The 19,186-nt window shown below is 43.7% G+C and overlaps 1 protein-coding gene and 1 pseudogene across 1 annotated transcript in view; one reads left to right on the top strand and one right to left on the bottom strand.

The window, feature by feature from the left end:
- The window catches only part of MGST2 (microsomal glutathione S-transferase 2), a 28,643-nt gene extending 13,969 nt beyond the window's left edge, over nt 1–14,674 (bottom strand). The window contains exons 1-2 of the mRNA XM_055405117.2: nt 14,492–14,674; nt 9,666–9,765 (exon numbers count right to left, since the gene is read on the bottom strand). Coding sequence (XP_055261092.1) covers nt 9,666–9,765; nt 14,492–14,549 — 158 coding nt within the window. The 5' untranslated portion in view covers nt 14,550–14,674. The remainder of the gene's footprint in view (nt 1–9,665; nt 9,766–14,491) is intronic.
- LOC148774837 (ribosomal biogenesis factor pseudogene) lies at nt 10,167–11,167 on the top strand (annotated as a pseudogene).
- Nucleotides 14,675–19,186: the final 4,512 nt, after the last annotated feature.

Consider the following 19,186-nt stretch of genomic DNA (forward strand, 5'->3'; position numbering starts at 1 on the left):
TCAGCATTTAGACAAATAGTAGTATAAAAAGATGGAAATAAGAGGTAATTCTTCTGCCTTATGCAGAACTGATGGAATCATTGCTGGAATACTACATACATTCCTAGGCTCCAGGTTTAGAAACAATATGAAAATCTTTTCAGTCTAAAGAGAACAACCAAATCTTTTAATGATTGGAAAAAAAGCTGAATTTGTGCTACCTAGCTTCAAAATAAAAAAGATGAAAGACATTTAATAATGATCCTTGAGTGTATGAAAAAGAATGAGGTCATCAGCAGCTGTTCTTCTCTTCCAGTGAGGATAGAATCAGAGGAAATATATTTAAATTACAAGATTAATTTATTATTTGGATCTACTTTTTAGATTTAGAAAAGCCTTTAATCTAAAGGGATCAAGGTGCTCAAATTAGACTAGAAAGACTTTTCTAAGCTTAGCAATAACATGAAGAAATGGCCCTTGGTGAAATTATAGTTGCTATTTTCACAATTTCAAAGAATGTATTCTGGCCAAAGGCTGCAAAACTCTAGAGTCACCCCAAATGCCCTCACTGGAGGAAGGGGAGAGGAAAGGAAGGGGGTCTCTAGAGAAGGGGTTAGTAACTGATCTAGTGACTTGGGTAAACTGGCTCCATAATAATCATCTCTACTTGACAAATATCCAATCTGTGTGACCCTCAGACAGGAAACAGGCACTTCAGGGCTGGTCAGAGGAACCGTGAAGTAGTCGCTATGAGATGTTGTCAAGTTCCACTCAAAGAAAGACTTAATTAGTTATTAGTCCAATTAATTAGTTATTAGTCTAACTAACTTAGTTATTCCGTTCCGTTGCTCAGTCATGTCCAACTCTACGCGACCCTGTGGACTGTAGCCTACGAGGCTTCTCTGTCCATGGGATTCTCCAGCAAGAATACTGGAGTGGGTTATATTAGTTAGTCATAATTCTTCTTGGCTACACTTAGGGTAAAGCAGCAAGAGGAAGAGCGAGAGAAAGGCAGCATTTCTGTGACTGACGTGGCCATGAGACCTTCAAGGGAGACTGAAGGGACTCAGTGCTTTGGTACAGGAGCACCAGAAAAGAACGTGCACTCCCTCGTGGGGATTTGCAGAGCTCAAGGGAGACTCCCCTGAGAAAGAGAACAGGTAGTCAAGTAGGTTTGGGAATGAACTGGTTACCCAAGGGGCTTCTGCCCTAACCACCTCAGATAAAAGCTGAAATGGCTTCACTAGCAACAAGACTACTCTTATCTGGCCAAGTTCATTCTAAACCTTGGAACCTAAGGCGAGAACTGGGCTAGTACTCTGGAATATCCAAGAAGAAATCCAGGAAAGGGAGTAAGACCATTCTCATTCACCCTTCCAAGAGAGCCCAGGACAGCTATCTGTTGCTGTTCAGTCGCCCAGTCATGTCCCACTCTTTGTGAACCCATGGACCACAGCACATTACTGTGACCATAATGGTATCTCATGGCTCCAAATCTCCCACCCCCACTCTAATATTGTCTATTATTTTTTGTTGTTGTTCAGTCACTAAGTCATGTCCAGTGCTTTGTGACCCCAAGGACTGCAGCATGCCAGCTTCCCTGTCCTTCAATACCTCCCAGAGTTTGCCCAAATTCATATTCATTGAGTCAGTGATACTACTTACCCATGGCATCCTCTGCCACCCCCTTCTCCTTTTACCTACAATCTTTCCCAGCATCAGGCAGGCAAAGTATTGGAGCTTAAGCCTCAGTCCTTGCAATGAATAATCAGGGTTGATCTCCTTTATGGTTGACTGATTTGATCTCCTTGCAGTCCAAGAGACTCTCAAGAGTCTTCTCCAGCACCACAGTTCAAAAGCATCAGTTCTTTGGCACTCAGCCCTCTTTATGGTCCAACTCTCACATCCATACATGACTACTGGAAAAACCACAGCTTTGACTAGACGGACCTTTGTCAGCAAAGTAATGTCTCTACTTTTAAATATGCCATTTAGGTCTGTCATAGCTTTCCTTCCAAGAAGCAAGCATCTTTTAATTTCATGGCTGCAGTGATTGGGAGCCCAACAAAATAAAATCTATCACTGCTTCCACTTTTTCCCCTTTGATTTGCCATGAATATTTTTTAACTCCTCTCTGTTCTGCAATGATTAATCAAACAAAACACTTCTGACAAGGAAACTGAATTTGGATACTTATAAACAGCAACTTAAGGGAAATATTTGGAAATGGTGTCCAGCTTTTATTTCTAGGACAAGAGTGGTACAGACAAAGAAAAGGAAGGAGGAAAAAACTTGAAAGAAAATCAAATTTGTGAAAACTATGTGAACAAGTGTAGAACAAGTGGCCCAAGAATTTGACCTGCTGAAAATCCAACACCAACAGGAAGCTCTCAGATCATGAAAGACAAAGCGGGAGATGCAGAATTTCCTCCCGTGATCATTTTATAAGCCATATCTCCCAAAATTCAAACATTAATATATTACTGTCAAAAATTTAGCCCATCCATATACTCTTAACCAGCTTCCCTGGTGGCTCAGTTGGTAAAGAATCCACCTGTAATGCAAGAGACTGCCTGCAATGCAGGAGACCTGGGTTTGATCCCTGGGTTGGGACGATCCCCTGGAGAAGGAAATGGCAACCCACTCCAGTATTCTTGCCTGGGAAATGCCATGGACAGAAGAGCCTGGTGGGCTACAGTCCATGGGGTTGCAAGAATTGGACACGACTTAGTGACCAAATCATTACTACCATGCTCTTGTTATTTTTCTATGAATCAACTTTTTAAAATTTATTTATTTTTAATTGAAGGAAAACTGCTTTACAATCAAGGCTGTATATTGTCACCCTGTGTATTTAACTTATATGCAGAGTACGTCGTGAGAAATGTTGGGCTGGATGAAGCACAGGCTGGAATCAAGGTTGCCAGGGGAAATACAAATAACCTCAGATATGCAAATGATACCACTCTTATGGCAGAAAGTAAAGAACTAAAGAGCTTCTTGATGAAAGTAAAAAAGGAGAGTGAAAAAGTTGGCTTAAAACTCAACATTCAGAAAACTGAGATTATAGTATTCGGTCCCATCACTTCATGGCAAATAGATGGGGAAACAATGGAAAGAAAGAGATTTTATTAGGGGGGCTCCAAAATCACTGCAGATGGTGACTGCAGCCATGAAATTAAAAGACACTTGCTCCTTGGAAGAAAAGCTATGACCAACCCAGACAGCATATTAAGAAGCTATGGTTTTTCCAGTAGTCATGTATGGATGTGAGAGTTGGACTATATAAAGAAAGCTGAGTGCCAAAGAATTGACACTTTTGAACTGTGGTGTTGGAGAAGACTCTCAAGAGTCCCTTAGACTGCAAGGAGATCCAACCAGTCCATCCTAAAGGAGATCAGTCCTGGGTTTTCATTGGAAAGACTGATGCTGAAGATGAAACTCCAATAATTTGACCACCTGATGCAAAAAACCAACTCACTGGAAAAGACCCTGATGCTGGGAAAGATTGAAGGTGGGAGGAGAAGGGGATGACAGAGGACGAGATGATTGGATGGCATCACCAACGTGATTGACATGAGTTTGAGTAGGCTCTGGGAGTTGGTGATGGACAGGGCAGCCTGGCGTGCTGCAGTCCATGGTGTCACAAAGAGTTGGATACGACTGAGTGACTGAACTGACTGACAGAGCATGAGACACTTTTTCTGCCGAGTCGGGGAAATGGCTGTTCAGAAGGGGTCAGGGACATGTCATGAGGACTTCCTGCTAAAATGGCGGACCGAACCCATGTTTATTTCTTCTCCCTCCTGAAAACTCACGAACATGCGAGTTAAGGAATAAAAAAACAGATATAAAATATTCAAGAATAGGGAGCATGGGAGCAGACACAGCAGTAGAAGAGAAATGGTAGCAAATTTCTGAAGGAAAAGCAGCATGAAGGGAAGAGCAGCTGAGTGGGCCGAGTGTCGAAAGCTGAACTAAGAGCCTGCAGGAGAAAGAAAAAATAAAGACTGAGACAGTCCTGGTCCCAGAACCCCAGAGGCTCAGTAAGTGGGGCCCACGTTCCTTGGAGGTCAAAGGCTGAAACAGAAGAACTGGCTGAGAGACTGTATAAGGTGGACTTTGGTTCCCCTCCACCTGAGATCCACCCCCACTGTTCTATCACAGGAGTTGTTGTTCAGTCACTAAGTTGTATCTGACTCTCTGCGACCACATGGACTGCAGCACACCAGGCTTCCCTGTCCTCCACCATCTCCCGGAGCTTGCTCAAACTCACGTCCATTGCGTCGGTGATACCATCCAACCACCTCATCCTCTGTCATCCCCTTCTCCACTTGCCCTCAATCTTTCACAGGAAACGGGAAGATTATTGCCTGGAGAGACTGAACCAGGGAATCTCCAGGTGTTCCAGGAAACAACAGAAGGTGGTGATAAAGCTCTGTGTTGATTACGGTGAAAATTCATATACTGTACCATGGAAGAAGTGTCCTTCCTTCACTAGCCAGACTGCTAGCAGGCAGGCCGATTATACCCACCCTCCCCTGTCACCCCTTAGACCCTCCTACCCCACAGGAAGGTTAAGTGTTTTTTTCCCTAAGAGAAAACAAATGGTTCCATAAAGATGACCTACAGATACTGAAATCTGGGGTTCCCCCGCCCAGAAGAAAGCTGCCTCACGATCCATCACCCTTTAGTGAAGCTGCACACTCATAAGCCCTGCCCATGCACTCAGAGCCTCCAGTTCACTCCCAAGTGAACTGAATTGCACAGACAGCCAATCAAGAATGACCTGACATTTGAGTAAGCCCTCTAGGATCTCTTTTGCTTAGATCACTTGCCCGGACCCTTGTTTTCTTGGCCTCATCAGGCCAGAGGACACCAGGTTCAGTCCTTGGTCCTCTCCTCTTCGTTACCTACACCCACTCCCTTAAAGATGTCATCCAGTGTCCTGACTTGAAATCATCTTCCTGTGCCAATGACTCCTGAATTTATGTTTCCAGCTCTCTGCTACAATGCAGACTGGTATGTCCAACTATGTACTCTATGTCTGCTTGGATGTGTAAGCAACAATGTGTTAGCCAGTGTATGATGCAATAACAAATGACCCAAACAGCTTAGTAGAGCGTTATGTCTAATGCCTCTCTGTGGCTGCCGCGTTAAGTCTCATCATGGTGTTCCCCCTAAAACAGCTCCTCCTGCAGCCCTCTCTTAGTTCATCGCAAGTTCATCCTTTAGGATGCTCAGGCCAAAACTCTGAAAGCTGCTCTTGACTGTTCTCACACTCCACATTTGTTATTTCAGGAAATACTATTGGCTCTACCCTCAAAATATACCCAGAATCTCTCATATCTCATCATCTCAACTCTGTCTTCCTGATTCAAGTCACTGTCACCCTTTGCCTGAATCTTCGCAGTAACTTCCTAACTGAATTTTCTGCTTCTACCAATGCCCGAGATAGTCTTGGCAAAACAAAGCGATCCTTTTAAAATATAAGTTAGTCTTCTGCTTAAAACCCTGCAGTGACTTTCCATTTCACTTCAAAAAGCCAAAGTCCTAGCACTGGCCTTCAGTGGATGCCTGGTCTGGCCATCCGTCACCTCTCTGACTTTCCTTCTGACCACTGTCTGCTGCCTCCCTCTCTCAGCCACACTAACGTCCTTGCTAACCCATCAGACACATTCCCACTTGGAGGCTTTGCACTGGCTATTTCTTTTGTCTCAAAAGCATCTTCCCTACAAGTTAACATGGCTAACTCCTTCACGTGCTTAAGTCTTTGCTCAAGTGCCACCTTACCAGTCTGGTCTACACTGTCCACCCTATTCAAATCGCAACCCACCCCAGCAATCCACACCCATGTGTCCATGCAATGCTTTTTCTTGTATTTCCTAACACTTACCACTCTCTTGCACAACATATTCTTAAGTTACTATCTCTTTATTGTTTATTTTCTGTCTTCCTTGGCTATAAGGTAAACTTCAAAAGGGCAAGGGTCTTTGAGTATCATATCCCAAGCTACTAAAACAGTACCTAATACACAGAGGTGCTCAAAAGATACTTAATGAGTGAATAACAAATAAAAATTAAAGACAACAGCCAAAATAGACAAATAAGAAGGGACTTGGAAGAAACAGTAATGATAAAGGAAACAGTTTTTAAACAATATCATTAAAATCCTCAGATATAAGAGAATAAACCGCATCTATGAAACGAGAAAGGATTGATAAAACTGCAATAACAATAAGACCTAAATATCAAAGGATAAAATTAATTCTTAAGAATTAAATTCATATCTGAATTTTTTAAAAAAAATCAATTAAGAGTTGGAAGTTCAAGAAATTCCCAGAAAGAATAAAAACATAAGAAGATGACAAACTCAAGATAAAAGAAAACTATAGGAACAGTCTAGGAGGTCAACTTACAACTTATATATATTCTAAGAATGAAAGAATGGAGAAAAGAATACAACAAAATTTAGGGGTAAATAATATTAAAGAATATTCAAGAACAAAAGGACATGAGTTTTCAGACTACAGAAAGTCTCCTCTAGGGTTCAGCATAAGGGCTTCCCTAGTGGCTCAGATGGTAAAGAATCTGCCTGCAATGCAGGAGACTGGGGTTCGATCCCTGGTTCGGGAAGATCCTCTGGAGAAGGGAATGGCTACCCACTCCAGTATTCTTGCCTGGGGAATTCCATGACAGAGGAGCCTGGTGGGCTACAGTCCATGGGATCACAAAGAGCTGGACATGACTGAGCGACTAACTGTGAAGAAAAATACCTCTGGCTGAGTCAGCTCAGCACCGTAACCTCTCAGGACACGGAACAGGCCAAGACCCTCAAGCTCCTACAGTTTCCAAACGAAGGATCAGAACAGCACAGAACACCTCAAAAACAGCAGTGGAAGTCAGATAACAATGAAACAAGGTTTTTGCAATTCTGAGGGTATTTGTTTTTTTAAGGTAAGGATTTTTAACATAGACATATATGCCTAACAAAGTCATCAATCAACTATGAGGCAGAATAAAGGCATATCCAAAAATGTCAAGACCTACCATTCTCCTTCTCTCAGAAAGCGCCTAAAGGGTATAATCCACCAACATGAGAAATAAAAAATAAATAGCCTAATAGGAAATCCAGGAAACAGGGGATCCAAATCAGTAGTGTGCGTGCTAAGTCACTTTAGTCGTGTCTGACTCTGCGACTCTAAGGACTGTAACCTGCCAGGCTCCTGTGTCCGTGGGATTCTCCAGGCAAGAATACGAGAGTGGGTTGCCATGTCCTCCTCCAGAGCATCTTCCCAACCCAGGGACTGAACCAGTGTCTCTTACATCTCTTGCGTTGGCAGGCGGGTTCTTTACCACTATCTCCACCTGGGAAGCCCCCAAATCAGTAGAATACAAGGGAAATTCCTAGAACAATGAGAGGAAATCCTGGGACGACAGCTACGTAACAGACCTAAAGTGTAACCTCCAGACTGGAGCAGAAAAATGGCTCAAATGACTCAAGAAAAAAAAAACACTCCAAGGTATTACTAGCTTATTTAATGTATTTAAATGTATTAGAGGATTTTCAGCTCTGCTAAAGATTTGAAGATGAAACTAAGCAAGCAAATAAAGAGGCAAATATAAACCCCACATAAACAAACAAACTACACAAGAAGGAAAGGTAATCATAGTAAACTACTTGATTCAGCTTTGAACATTATTTACTTAATCACAATAACATAAATATTGACTATTGATTTAACTTGATGAAGTGATATAACTTCACAGGAAGCATGAAGTGAGGAAAAGAAGGATCAGAGGAGCATGAAATTTTTTCTTCCATAAAAGGAAGTCAATTGATAATGTCTAAAATCTCTGAGTCAGTAAATAGCAGTGAGCACATAGTATTCAGAAATACGGAAATAAATACCAAAAGTAGTAAAAAAAAAAAAGGAACGCTAATGGCTGTCTCTGAGCATGGAATGGGGGTAAGGAGAATTATTAGTTGTTATAAGGTTTGTAACTTCACTTTATCTTCAGACTACAAACGTGTATTACCTTGCTAAAAAAAATAAATATTACTTTGGGGATGTGGGACATATCAGCACCAAATCAACACTCTCCACTTGATATAAAGATTCAAAGGTAATGGAAATGACTTCCTTATCATGTGGTTCAATGTTATTTAAAATCGTACTTTGGGTATAAAATTTCAGCCATGTCAGATTAATAACTCTAGAAATCTAGAGTTGTACACCATTGTACCTCTAGTCAACGGTAATATACTATATACTCAACATTTTGCTAACAGGATAGAGCTCATGTTACACATTCTTACCACATTAAAAAAAATGTAAGCATGTCTGTGCACCTCTTATACCACCAGTGGTATTCATCATACTTTTAAGCCTAGGAAATAATGTGTACCATCCTTGGTGGAGCGATTTGATGGACAAGAGACCAATGTTGTCATCTCAAGGGCCAAGTCTGACCCAAACTGATTCAAGACACAACAAAAAGCCTGAATAATTCCATAATCATTATACAAATCAAATCTCTTAGTTTTTTTTTCACACAAAAAAATATCAGGTGGAGAAGGCAATGGCAAGCCACTCCAGTACTCTTGCCTAGAAAATCCCGTGGATGGAGGAGCCTGGTAGGCTGCAGTCCGTGGGGTCACTAGGGGTTGGACATAACTGAGCGACTTCACTTTCACTTTTCACTTTCACACATTGGAGAAGGAAATGGCAACCCACTCCAGTGTTCTTGCCTGGAGAATCCCAGGGATGGGGGAGCCTGGTGGGCTTCCGTCTATAGGGTCACACAGAGTCGGACACAACTGAAGTGACTTAGCAGCAGCAGCAGATCATTTTATAGGCAAATCCTAACAACTTTGAAGGAATACACTGTTCCAATCTTATTCAAATTCTTTGAGAAAATAATTCTCTCATTCATTCTGTGAGACTAGTATAATCTTGATAGCAAAATGAGCAAGGACCATACAAAAAAGAAAAAGAAAAATTATAGTCCAACCTCACTTATGAACAAAGATGAAAATTCCCAAAGTATTAACAAAAGAGCCAAGCAATGCATAAATGGTGATGTGTGCAATGGTTTTAAAAGCAATTGGTTGGGGGAATTAAATATAAAGGGAGACCTAGCATCTTGCATCAGGCAGAGTCATGGTGGAACATGTGTGGATCTGAAAATACAAGGAGCACAGATGATTTAAAAAAATAAAACTATGAATACAATGAAATAGCTTCCTTATTATTACAGGTTTCTGGGTGTAGGAAATGATCCATTGGCAGAGGATAATACTGACTTGCCTCTGCTTCAAAGTGGATAAGAAGAAATAAAGGTTTTAGATAGAAAATGAACAGCATAACTAATCCAACATGAGAAAACTGAACTCTCAAGGGGACCCCTCCAGGCTTGTGGACCAAACTGCCATGTTTAGAGACATATAGCAGTCCCTCCTCCAAGATTCCAGCCTTTTCTATGAATGGATCCTCTGAATTTGTACTGTGAGTGGGTAGAAACTCCATGCACTGACTATTTCAAGCCTCGAGGATCCTGAGAAGGGTCTTGGCCGTAAAGGGCAGCTTGTTATAATGGCATATCTTCTCTGTGCATCTTTCCCCTAACTAGGAATTGTGTGTATGTGGCAGGTCCGTATTCCGGAAGGGAAAAGCACTACTCACTGCGCACGAAAAATTCTTTCAAAATCTGGTGACCCAGAGACTGATGGGGGCGTAACTTTGTATTTCGATCTCGCCTTTCCTACCTGCATAGCAAAATAACCTGCAAGAAAAAAGGAACGAATGTTAAAAATGTGGCATATCATTATTCATTAACAACATGCACTACATATCTATTAAAATGTCTAAAATTTAAAAAGTCGGATCATAGCAACTGAAAAAGACAGACAGATGAGGATGCAAAAGCAGCTGAAATTCTCATACATCACTGGCGGGAATGTAAAATGGTACAACTGCCTTGGAAAACCGTCTGGAATTTTTTAGTTAGACATATATTGACCATATGATTCAGTCAGTCCACAACTCGACATTTTCCCAAGAGAAATTAAATCATATGTCCATAGAAACACCTGTACATAAATGTTCACAACAGCTTTATTTGTAATAGCTAAAAATCAGGAACAACTTGCTGACGGTTAAATTTATAAGTCAATAAGACTAACCATGGTGCCCAGCTGTTTGGTCAACACCAGTCCAGATACTGCTGTGAAGATAATTTTTCAGAGGTGATGAACATTTACAGCAGTAGACTTTGAATAAAGCAAATATCCTGCCTATTGTGCATGGGCCTTACCCATCCAGTTGAAGGCCCTAAGAAAAAAGCTTGAGGTCTCCCAAAGAGGAAGAGAATTTTGCCTTCCTTTGGACCAAGACTGAAACATCAGTTCTTTTTTTTTTTCTGCCACACCATGTGGCATGTGGGATCTTAGTTCCCCGACCAGGGATCAAACCCATGTCCCCTGCACTGGAGCGCGGATTCTTAACTACTGGACCACCAGGGAAGTCCCAGCAACATCAACTCTTGTTGCAATTTCCAGTCTTGCTAGAGACCCTGCAAATTTCAGACTTTCCAGCTCCAGCGGTTGTAAGAGCCAATCTTTTAAAACACATGTGTGAGAGTGTGTATGTGTACCCTATTGGTTCTGTTTCTCTGGAGAACCCTGACTAACATAAATGTCTATCAACAAGTGAGTGGATAAACAATTTGTGATGTATCCATACAACAAGATATTACTCAACAATAAAAAGTAATGAACTAGTAATAAACGAAACAAAACGGGTGACTCTCAGAACAGTTACACGGAATGAGGCGCGTGCAGATGGCATCACCTGGAACTTGAGCAGCTGCACGAGAATCTGAGTGGCCAAGGACAAACCAAGAGTGCAGGAGTCCAGGCATGTGTTCCACAGAGTCAACCAAAAAGCTTTCAGGTTAAAGAGAAAGCAAAACTAGTTACCACTGATCTTAAGGAGATGAACACTGTGAATGATGAAAAAGTTAGCAGAGTGAATAAAGCTTTTGCGGATATACAAAAGGAAGCTGCACACACATCTCAAAGGGCCTTTCTCTTGAACCTCTGCAGTAACAGCGGATTCCTCAGCAAGGTCATGAAAACAAACCAGTTAATGGTGATGAAGCTACAAGTTTGACAGTGCAAGTGTAATACACTGGTGATCATCAAATTCCCCCAAATGACCAATAATTTAAATGTTTTATACCAAAAAAATTATGCTGAATGAAAGAGGCAAGGCCCCTCCCCCTCAAAAAAAGGTACTACTATATAAGCTTATTTGTATAAAATTCTCAGAAATGGAAATGAATTTGCAGTGACATAAAGCAGATCAGTAATTGCCTGGAGATGAGGAGGGCAGGGTGGGGGGGTCACAAGAAAACTTGGGGATGATGGTTCCCTATATGACTGCGTTTCCCTATCATGAAATAATTATGACTTTCTCATCCTTCATTCGCTGCATGGAAAATGCATTAGATTATCAAGACCTGATGCCTGGAGTCACCTGCCTCTGACGATCCTCTGTGACCCTCTTTGCTTTAGACCTACACTTCCTCCTTGTTGACAGTTCTCACTCCTTGTTATCTCTTTTCACCCCTGACCTGACTTCTGGGGTCTCTTTTTTTCTCTTCAGATTATTTCCTTCAGTTTCAGTTTGTCACCAGTTCTCTCCAACACTACACTGGCCTGCTTACTTCAGGACCTCAATACCCATCTGCTAAGTCACTTCAGTCGTGTCCGACTCTGTGTGACCCCCTGTCCCTGGGATTCTCCAGGCAAGAACACTGGAGTGGGTTGCCATTTCCTTCTCCAATGTGTGAAAGTGAAAAGTGAAAGTGAAGTCGCTCAGTCGTGTCCGATCCTTAGCGACAACCCTGCAAATAAAGGGTTGATCAGGATTTAAAAGCCATAGCTGAACATCTACGTGTGTCGACACTTAGGACTGGCATCTTTCTCATTCAAACTGTAGTCATATCACTGAAGTCTAGGAGAGCAGAGGTAAAATAAGATTGGGATGGGCATTGATGGTTTCCGACTCTGGGCTAAGCCTTGTGAAGGCATCATAAATCTGGAGAGACCAATGGCTCATGGCATCAGCTATAAATCTATCTGTGGAGGAGAAAATTGAGACTTGGCCATCCTGGATCACATTACTGGCGCTTTTAATGCAGTCCACAGACTCAGAGAAAACAGGAATCAAGGCTGTTTGTTTCCACGTGTAAAATGGAAACAAAGAATGAAGTGTGCTCCTAGATTTATACATCAGCAATCGTTTCCCTATGGTTCAAAAGGTAAAGAATCTGCCTGCAATATGGGAGACCAGAAGTCGATCCCTCGGTTGGTAAGATCCCCTGGAGGAGGGCATAGCAACCCACTCCAGTATTCTTGCCTGGAGAATCCCATGGACAGAGGAGCCTGGAGGTTTACAGTCCACGGGGTCAAAAAACCCCGCCCACCCTCAGGAAGGAGGACCCCCGTTGCACCAGCTCCAGTCCCGGGGGTCTCATGTCAGGGCCTCCAGAGAGACCAGGGCTGTCACTGAGCAACATGACAAGGGTGAAAAGGCTATTTCACCCCTTTTTCTGGAGCGCTTCCATTTCTTCCCCTTCCCATGAGCTGATTGAAAACTACTTGAAAATGAGCTCCTTTGGCTTTGACTGTCTTTTCCCTTCCCTCGCTCTCTCCAGGGGGACACATGTGTGCTGGGGAAAGTGAATCAAGACGTCTCATCCTGCGCTGCCAGGCACAGCCGGACTCCTTCACCACACGGCTGCCTCTCAATCCAGCAGAAACTCCTCTCTGTGGAGAAGCAGCCAAGGGAAACGACCACGCTGAGTGCCAACTCTGGGCCAAGCACGCTGGTGGGCACTCCCTACCAGTCCTGTCTAACCCTCTTTGCTGAAGACACTGAAGGACAGAATTTCCTGGCCAAGGGCATCCAGCTTGTAAGTGGCTGGACCAGAGGATGTGAGTCTGTCTGTTTTCAAGCCTTGCACTGCTTCTACTGCAGCACAGTGGTGTCCCATCTCCATGAACACCAGACTTCAGCTAAGCAACGCGTTCTGGTTCTTCATGCCAGCTCCCTCTCTCCCTTCCTCCTTTTTCTCTCTCCCACCCCTCACCACTTGTCCACCGTCATTAAACATTCCCGGTCCACCACCAACCACCGTCGTGCCAGTCTCTTCTTCCCAGCCCAGCTGCCTGAACTTCACACTGCGATTCACACTGTCCCTGGCACCCAACAGCAAACAGAGCCCCTCTGTGGGGAAGGCAGGGGCTGAGTCAGCCTGGGGACACCCGTGGACCTGCCCCTGTGCCCTCTTCAGGGCCGGGACCAGGGCACACGCGGGGTGGATAGTGCCTATGTGTGGGTCTATGTGAACCAGAGGGTCAAAACAAGGATCTTCAGATGTTAAGTGATGCTTAATTGGCAATGACCATTCTACTTTACTGTAGAAAAGAGGTTAATCAAACCACAAACTGTGTATCTTAAGGTATGATGTTTTCATAAATTCACAAAAACTGACTTGCAATCGCTTCTCGGCCTTTTGGCTAAGATCAAGTGTAGTAAAAACTGACTCGCTAGCAAGTTTTCCCATTGAGTGTGCGTGCAGGCTGGACTGTGTCCTAAACCAGTGTGCCTCCGGTGCCCAGGGCCAAGCAGTCGACAGCTCTGCCCCATTTCCTGGTACAAGCACACTGGGGAAAATTAACAAACGTGCACTTGATAAAGAAGTCTTGCTCGGCCAAGGTTCAGACACTTTCCCCCAATTTGCATGCTAAGGAATCATGCGCCTAAAATAATAGGAATTGAGCAAAGTGACCCCAGAGGAGAAAAAGCCTCTATTCAACCAGGCGATCAGGATACTGAATAATCCTAATGGGAAGGCGCTTTAAAATTCAGAATGAATTGCTTAATCTGAAGCTCATATTTTTGCAGGAGCTTTTTTTTTTTTTTGGTACCTGATAATCATACCTGCCCTAGGCAGCTTATTTAGGAAACACGGAGTTCAAGAAATCACAGCTATGATTTGTAAGCAAGGTACAATGTTCCCTTTGGAACACTCCTAATTAATATTTAGAGTCCACTTGGCCCAGGTTCAGTCAAAGAGGGCTGTGGGTTGTAACCACAGATGATGAAGACTCTCTGGGCTTGGAGGGCCCACCACGGCCCCATAGGGAGAACTTGGGGAGAACTAACCCCCAGAATGTTCTAAATCTCTGCCTGTCTCCTGATGACCCTGAGTGCTCTGCAGAGCCCACAGGCCACCAGCAAGTGAGTACAAACCCCAAATCCTCGCCACTCCCTCTAACACACACACACACACTAGGAAGCTTACAAACCCCAAACCATCCCCCCTCCCTGTAACACACACACACACACACACACACACTAGGAAACTTACAAACCCCAAACCCTCCCTGTTCCCTGTAAAACACACACACACTCACACCACCCCACCCCAGAACGCTTACTTTGCTGACAGGCTGAGAGGACAGAGAGTGCAGCCAGCAATATCGAATTCCCTGCCATCTTTCCCGAGGAATGTTCTGGTTCACAGAACTATTTGCAGAAGAGTTCCTGTTAGGGGAAGAGCGACTTTTGATTTGGCAACGCTGCACTGCCTTATAGGGTCAACTGAGCTGAGAAAGGAAAAGGAAAAAAAAAAAAAAGAGGTTCAAACTGGCTGCGTGACCTTTGCTCTGGAAGAGGAATCAGGAAGGCAGGCGGGTCCAGGCTGTCAATCAAAGATCAAAGATCTTCACCTGGATTGGGCGCTGCTTCCTAACTTGCTTCCTGTCCCCTGAGCTCCGACCTCTGCCTTTAGCCCTCAAGCAGCAGCAGCAGTACCCTGCAGTCAAACCACCTTCTCAGCCAATTCAAAAACAATTCCCAGTCTCTCTCTTTCAACCTCTGGGCCCCTTAGTCCCCTCCCTGGCTCCAAGGCCTTCCTAAAATCTTTCACACCTCCTGTGGAAAAAGAGAGGAGGTGGAAGGTTTTATTTAATCCCACTGAGATTTACACAGTAATTTAAACTGATTGTAACTGTATTCCTTAGTAAACGACAGATTCAGGATTTGAACTCACGTGCAGTTTCCAAGGAGAAGGCAATGGCAAGCCACTCCGGTACTCTTGCCTAGAAAATCCCATGGACAGAGGAGCCTGGTGGGCTACAGTCCATGGGGTCGCTACTAGTCAGACAAGACTGAGCAACTTCACTTTCACTTTTCACTTTCACACGTTGGAGAAGGAAATGGCAACCCACTCCAGTGTTCTTGCCTGGAGAATCCCAGGGATGGCAGAGCCTAGTGGGCTGCCGTCCATGGGGTCGCACAGAGTCGGACACGACTGAAGTGACTTAGCAGCAGTTTCCAAAGGTGGCGAACCAGGCTGCCTCCCGCTGTCACCTTAACTCTCCTGTGATCATGCTGACCTTAAAAAATTTTAATTGAGTTATAATTGACATATAGCATTATTAGTTTCTGATGTATGACATAATGATTTGATACATATGTATATTGCAAAATTATCTCCATAATAAGTTTTAGGTTCAGTTCAGTTGCTCAGTCATGTTCAACTCTGCGACCCCATGGACTGCAGCTCGCCAGGCTTCCCTGTCCATCACCTACTCCTGGAACTTGCTCAAGCTCATGTCCATAGAGTCAGTGATGCCATCCAACCATCTCATCCTCTGTCGTCCCCTTCTCCTCCTGCCTTCAATCTTTCCCAGCATCAGGGTATTTTCAAATGAGTCCATTCTTCATATCAGGTGGCCAAAGTATTGGAGTTTCATAGGTTAGCATCCATTATGTTGAAGCCGCACAACTCAGATTGGGACTTGAATCCTCTGTCTTTTCATTGGCCTCACACACCTGGTCTCAGGACTTAATGAAGCTCAGGTTCTTTGTGTCTTATTGCAGAAAGAATTCAGTGAGAGATAAAATGATAGGTAGTAAGAAGTGGATTTATTTAGACATCTCATGGTCAGCATGCAGTCCATTTCAGAAGATGAGAACAGTCTTAGGAGAAACACACTCCATAGTGAACGTGTGGGCCATCTCAGAAGACGAGAGGCCCTGAAATATGCAGTGATTAGTTTTCATGGCCTGGGTAATTTCATAGGCTAATGAGTGAGAGGATTATTCCAACTATTTTGAAGGAACTGGGTCAGAACCCATTTTTAGCCTTTTATGGTTGGCCTCAGAACTGTCATGGCACTGGTAGGTGTGTCATTTAGCTTATGCTAATGTACTATGATAAGCATAAAATTGAAGCTAAAGGTCTATAATCAATCCCCTACACACAAACCTTCAAGTTGTGAACTTTCAAACATGAGAACACGGAGCTTACCAATAAAGACCCAATGAAACTGGAGGCCGAGAGAAGAGAGACAAGGGGAAGAAGAAGGAACAGAAGAACCGAAGAGATTTATGATGCAGGGAAGGGCAAGGAGAATTTTTTTATTTGAGGAGGTATTGTTAGTTTCTGAAGCACAAGACCTGAAGGTAGAGCAGTCCATGAAGGTTTCAGCAGCTGTTCAGCATGCAATCTGCTGCTACTGTGTCATCCATGATGAGAGAAAAGAGCTACTACCCAGACATTGCTGGATCATTTTCCCAAGAGGGTAGGTACAGTTGAACCCAGCAAGGATCCAGGGCCTGTGCCATCAACATCAGGTGTGAGTGAAACTGCCGCCTGCCCTCCGCCTCCCATTTCTGATGACCCTTCAGCTCTACCATCTCCCACCTCCTCACCCTCCTCCTGTAGTAACTCTGCTTGCCTGCTCACTCGATGCCAGCCCCTGTATGCCAGCTGTTGTTCTGTACTACTGTACTTTTTGAGTTTGTACTGTAAGATTAAAAATATTTTCTTTATTTTTTTGTGTTTTTAATGTATTATTTGCATGAAAAGGATTATAAACCTATTACAGTGCAGTATCGTATAACTGATTCTGTTAGGTACCTAGACCAACTTTGTTGGACTTAGAAACAAGTCGGACCTATGAATGCACTCTTAGAATGGACCTCATTCACATGTAAGGGACTTACTGTTCTGGAAGTCAAATCTTCTGCCATGCTGGGCCTCGTTGGTTCTAATCAGTTACTGCATATCCAATGGCTATGTGGCTTTTCTAAAGATTATTCCCTGCCCACTTCCCTCCTGCTTCAACCTCACATAATTACAGTTTTTTCTTGTGCTGAGAACTTTTATAGTCTACTTTCTTAGCAACTTTCAAATACACGGTACAGAATTGTTACCTTTAGTCATCATTCTGTCCAGTACATCCCCCAGGACTTATTTATGTTATAACTGGAAGCTTGTACCACTAGGATATACATTCTGAGAAGGAAAAGGGCCCTTGAGGGAAAAAGTAGGTCAATGTTTTTATATAGTAAACACAGTACACATGGTCTCCACGCCAATCCAGGGCCTCTCCGTTGCCAGAGCAACATCCCACACCACCACAACTGGTGGCTTTTTCTGCAGAACCTATTCATCACAGCTCCTCCTCTCTGTCAACACAATTATTTTATTCTTTTCTTATAAATATGTTTTAAACATTAATTTATTGTTTATTTGGCTGCACTGGGTCTTAGCTGTGGCATGCAGGACCTTAAGTTGCCACACACGGACTTTTAGTTGCAGTATGTGCAATCTAGTTTGTTGACCAAGGATCAAACCCAAGCCCCTTGCATTGGGAGTCTAGAGTCTCAGCCACTGGACCTCCAGGGAAGTCCCTTGTTTTGCCCTTTAAAGATTCAGCTTCCCTATTCGTCGGCCATAAAAAGGAACACATTTGAGTTAGTTGTAGTGAGGTGGATGAACCTAGAGCCTATTACACAGAGTGAAGTAAGTCAGAAAGAGAAAAATAAATATCGGATATTAATGCATATATACGGAATCTTGAAAGATGGTACTGATACACCTACTTGCAAGGTAGGAAAAGAGGCTCAGACATAGAGAAACAGACTGCTGGACACAGCAGGGGAAGAAGAGGGTGGGACCCATTGAGAGGGAAGCACCGAAACACACATTAATAATGCTCATGTGAGTCGCTCAGTCATGTCCTCCTCTTTGCGACCCCATGGACTGTAGCCACCGGACTCCTCTTGTCCATGGGATTCTCCAGGCAAGGAAACTGGAGTGGGTTGCCATTTCCTCCTCCAGGGGATCTTCCTGGCCCAGGGATTGAACCTGGGTCTCCTGAATTGCAGGCAGATTCTTTACCATCTAGAGCTACCAGAGAAGCCAAAGCATATACATTAACATGTATAAATTAGACAGCTCACGGGAAGTTGCTGTATAACCCAGGGAGCTCAACCCAGGGGTAGGGTGGGGTGGGGGGTGGGAGCGAGGAGTAAGAGGGTGGGGACATATGCATACAAATGACTGATTGACGTTGTGTGCCAGAAACCAACACAGCATTGTGAAGCAATTAAAAGTAAAAAAAGAAAAGATTCAGCTTCCCGCAAAACAAAGATGAGGTCCTTTCCTTGCCCCACACTTCAGCTCACTTAGAGGGAGCCCAGAGCCCGTGGGAAAGCTGGTGTGTCTCAGCCCCACAGAAGCCGACACCTGGGCTCCCAGCCCAGACACTTAGGGATGACACACCCTAGGTCAGGAGTTGAAACTCACTTTGATAAGATGGGCTAATAAGGTCTGAAGGGAAATTTAAATGAGATAGGGCTGCTTTAAGGATTGATTTATTAAAGGTAGCATTTATAAAGTACTTAAAAACAGCACATGGTGGGTTCCTGCCAGCATTAGAGCCGGCCTTCTCTGCTACCAACAAGCCCGCGGCAGAGATAGAAAATGGACCAGCATCCCACGGATGCCCAGAAACAGAATGATCACAATTATCAAGGACCGTGTACTCCTGACGGAAAACCAGCCCCGGTAAGGATTTCCATGTGCTTGGTGTTTATTACATTCTCTTGCTGAAAGTCCTGACCGATTGAAAACATCCGTAACAACTCAGCAATTCTTCAAATCTCAGGTAAACCACAATTGAGAAGCTATGCCCTAACCTGCACTGTGCAAACATCTAGGGAACTGCAGGCTGTCCTGCAAAACATTTTCTCCACCTTCAGAAGCTGGAGACTCTGCTCTGTGGCCCTGGGTGTGGAAACCAAACTACAGAGGGCCGCGGCATTTCCCCGTAGAGGAA

This window comes from Moschus berezovskii, chromosome 19 (assembly GCF_049115385.1).
Source record: "Moschus berezovskii isolate FMDL1 chromosome 19, NW_MosBer_1.0, whole genome shotgun sequence".
Taxonomy (NCBI): Eukaryota; Metazoa; Chordata; class Mammalia; order Artiodactyla; family Moschidae; genus Moschus; species Moschus berezovskii.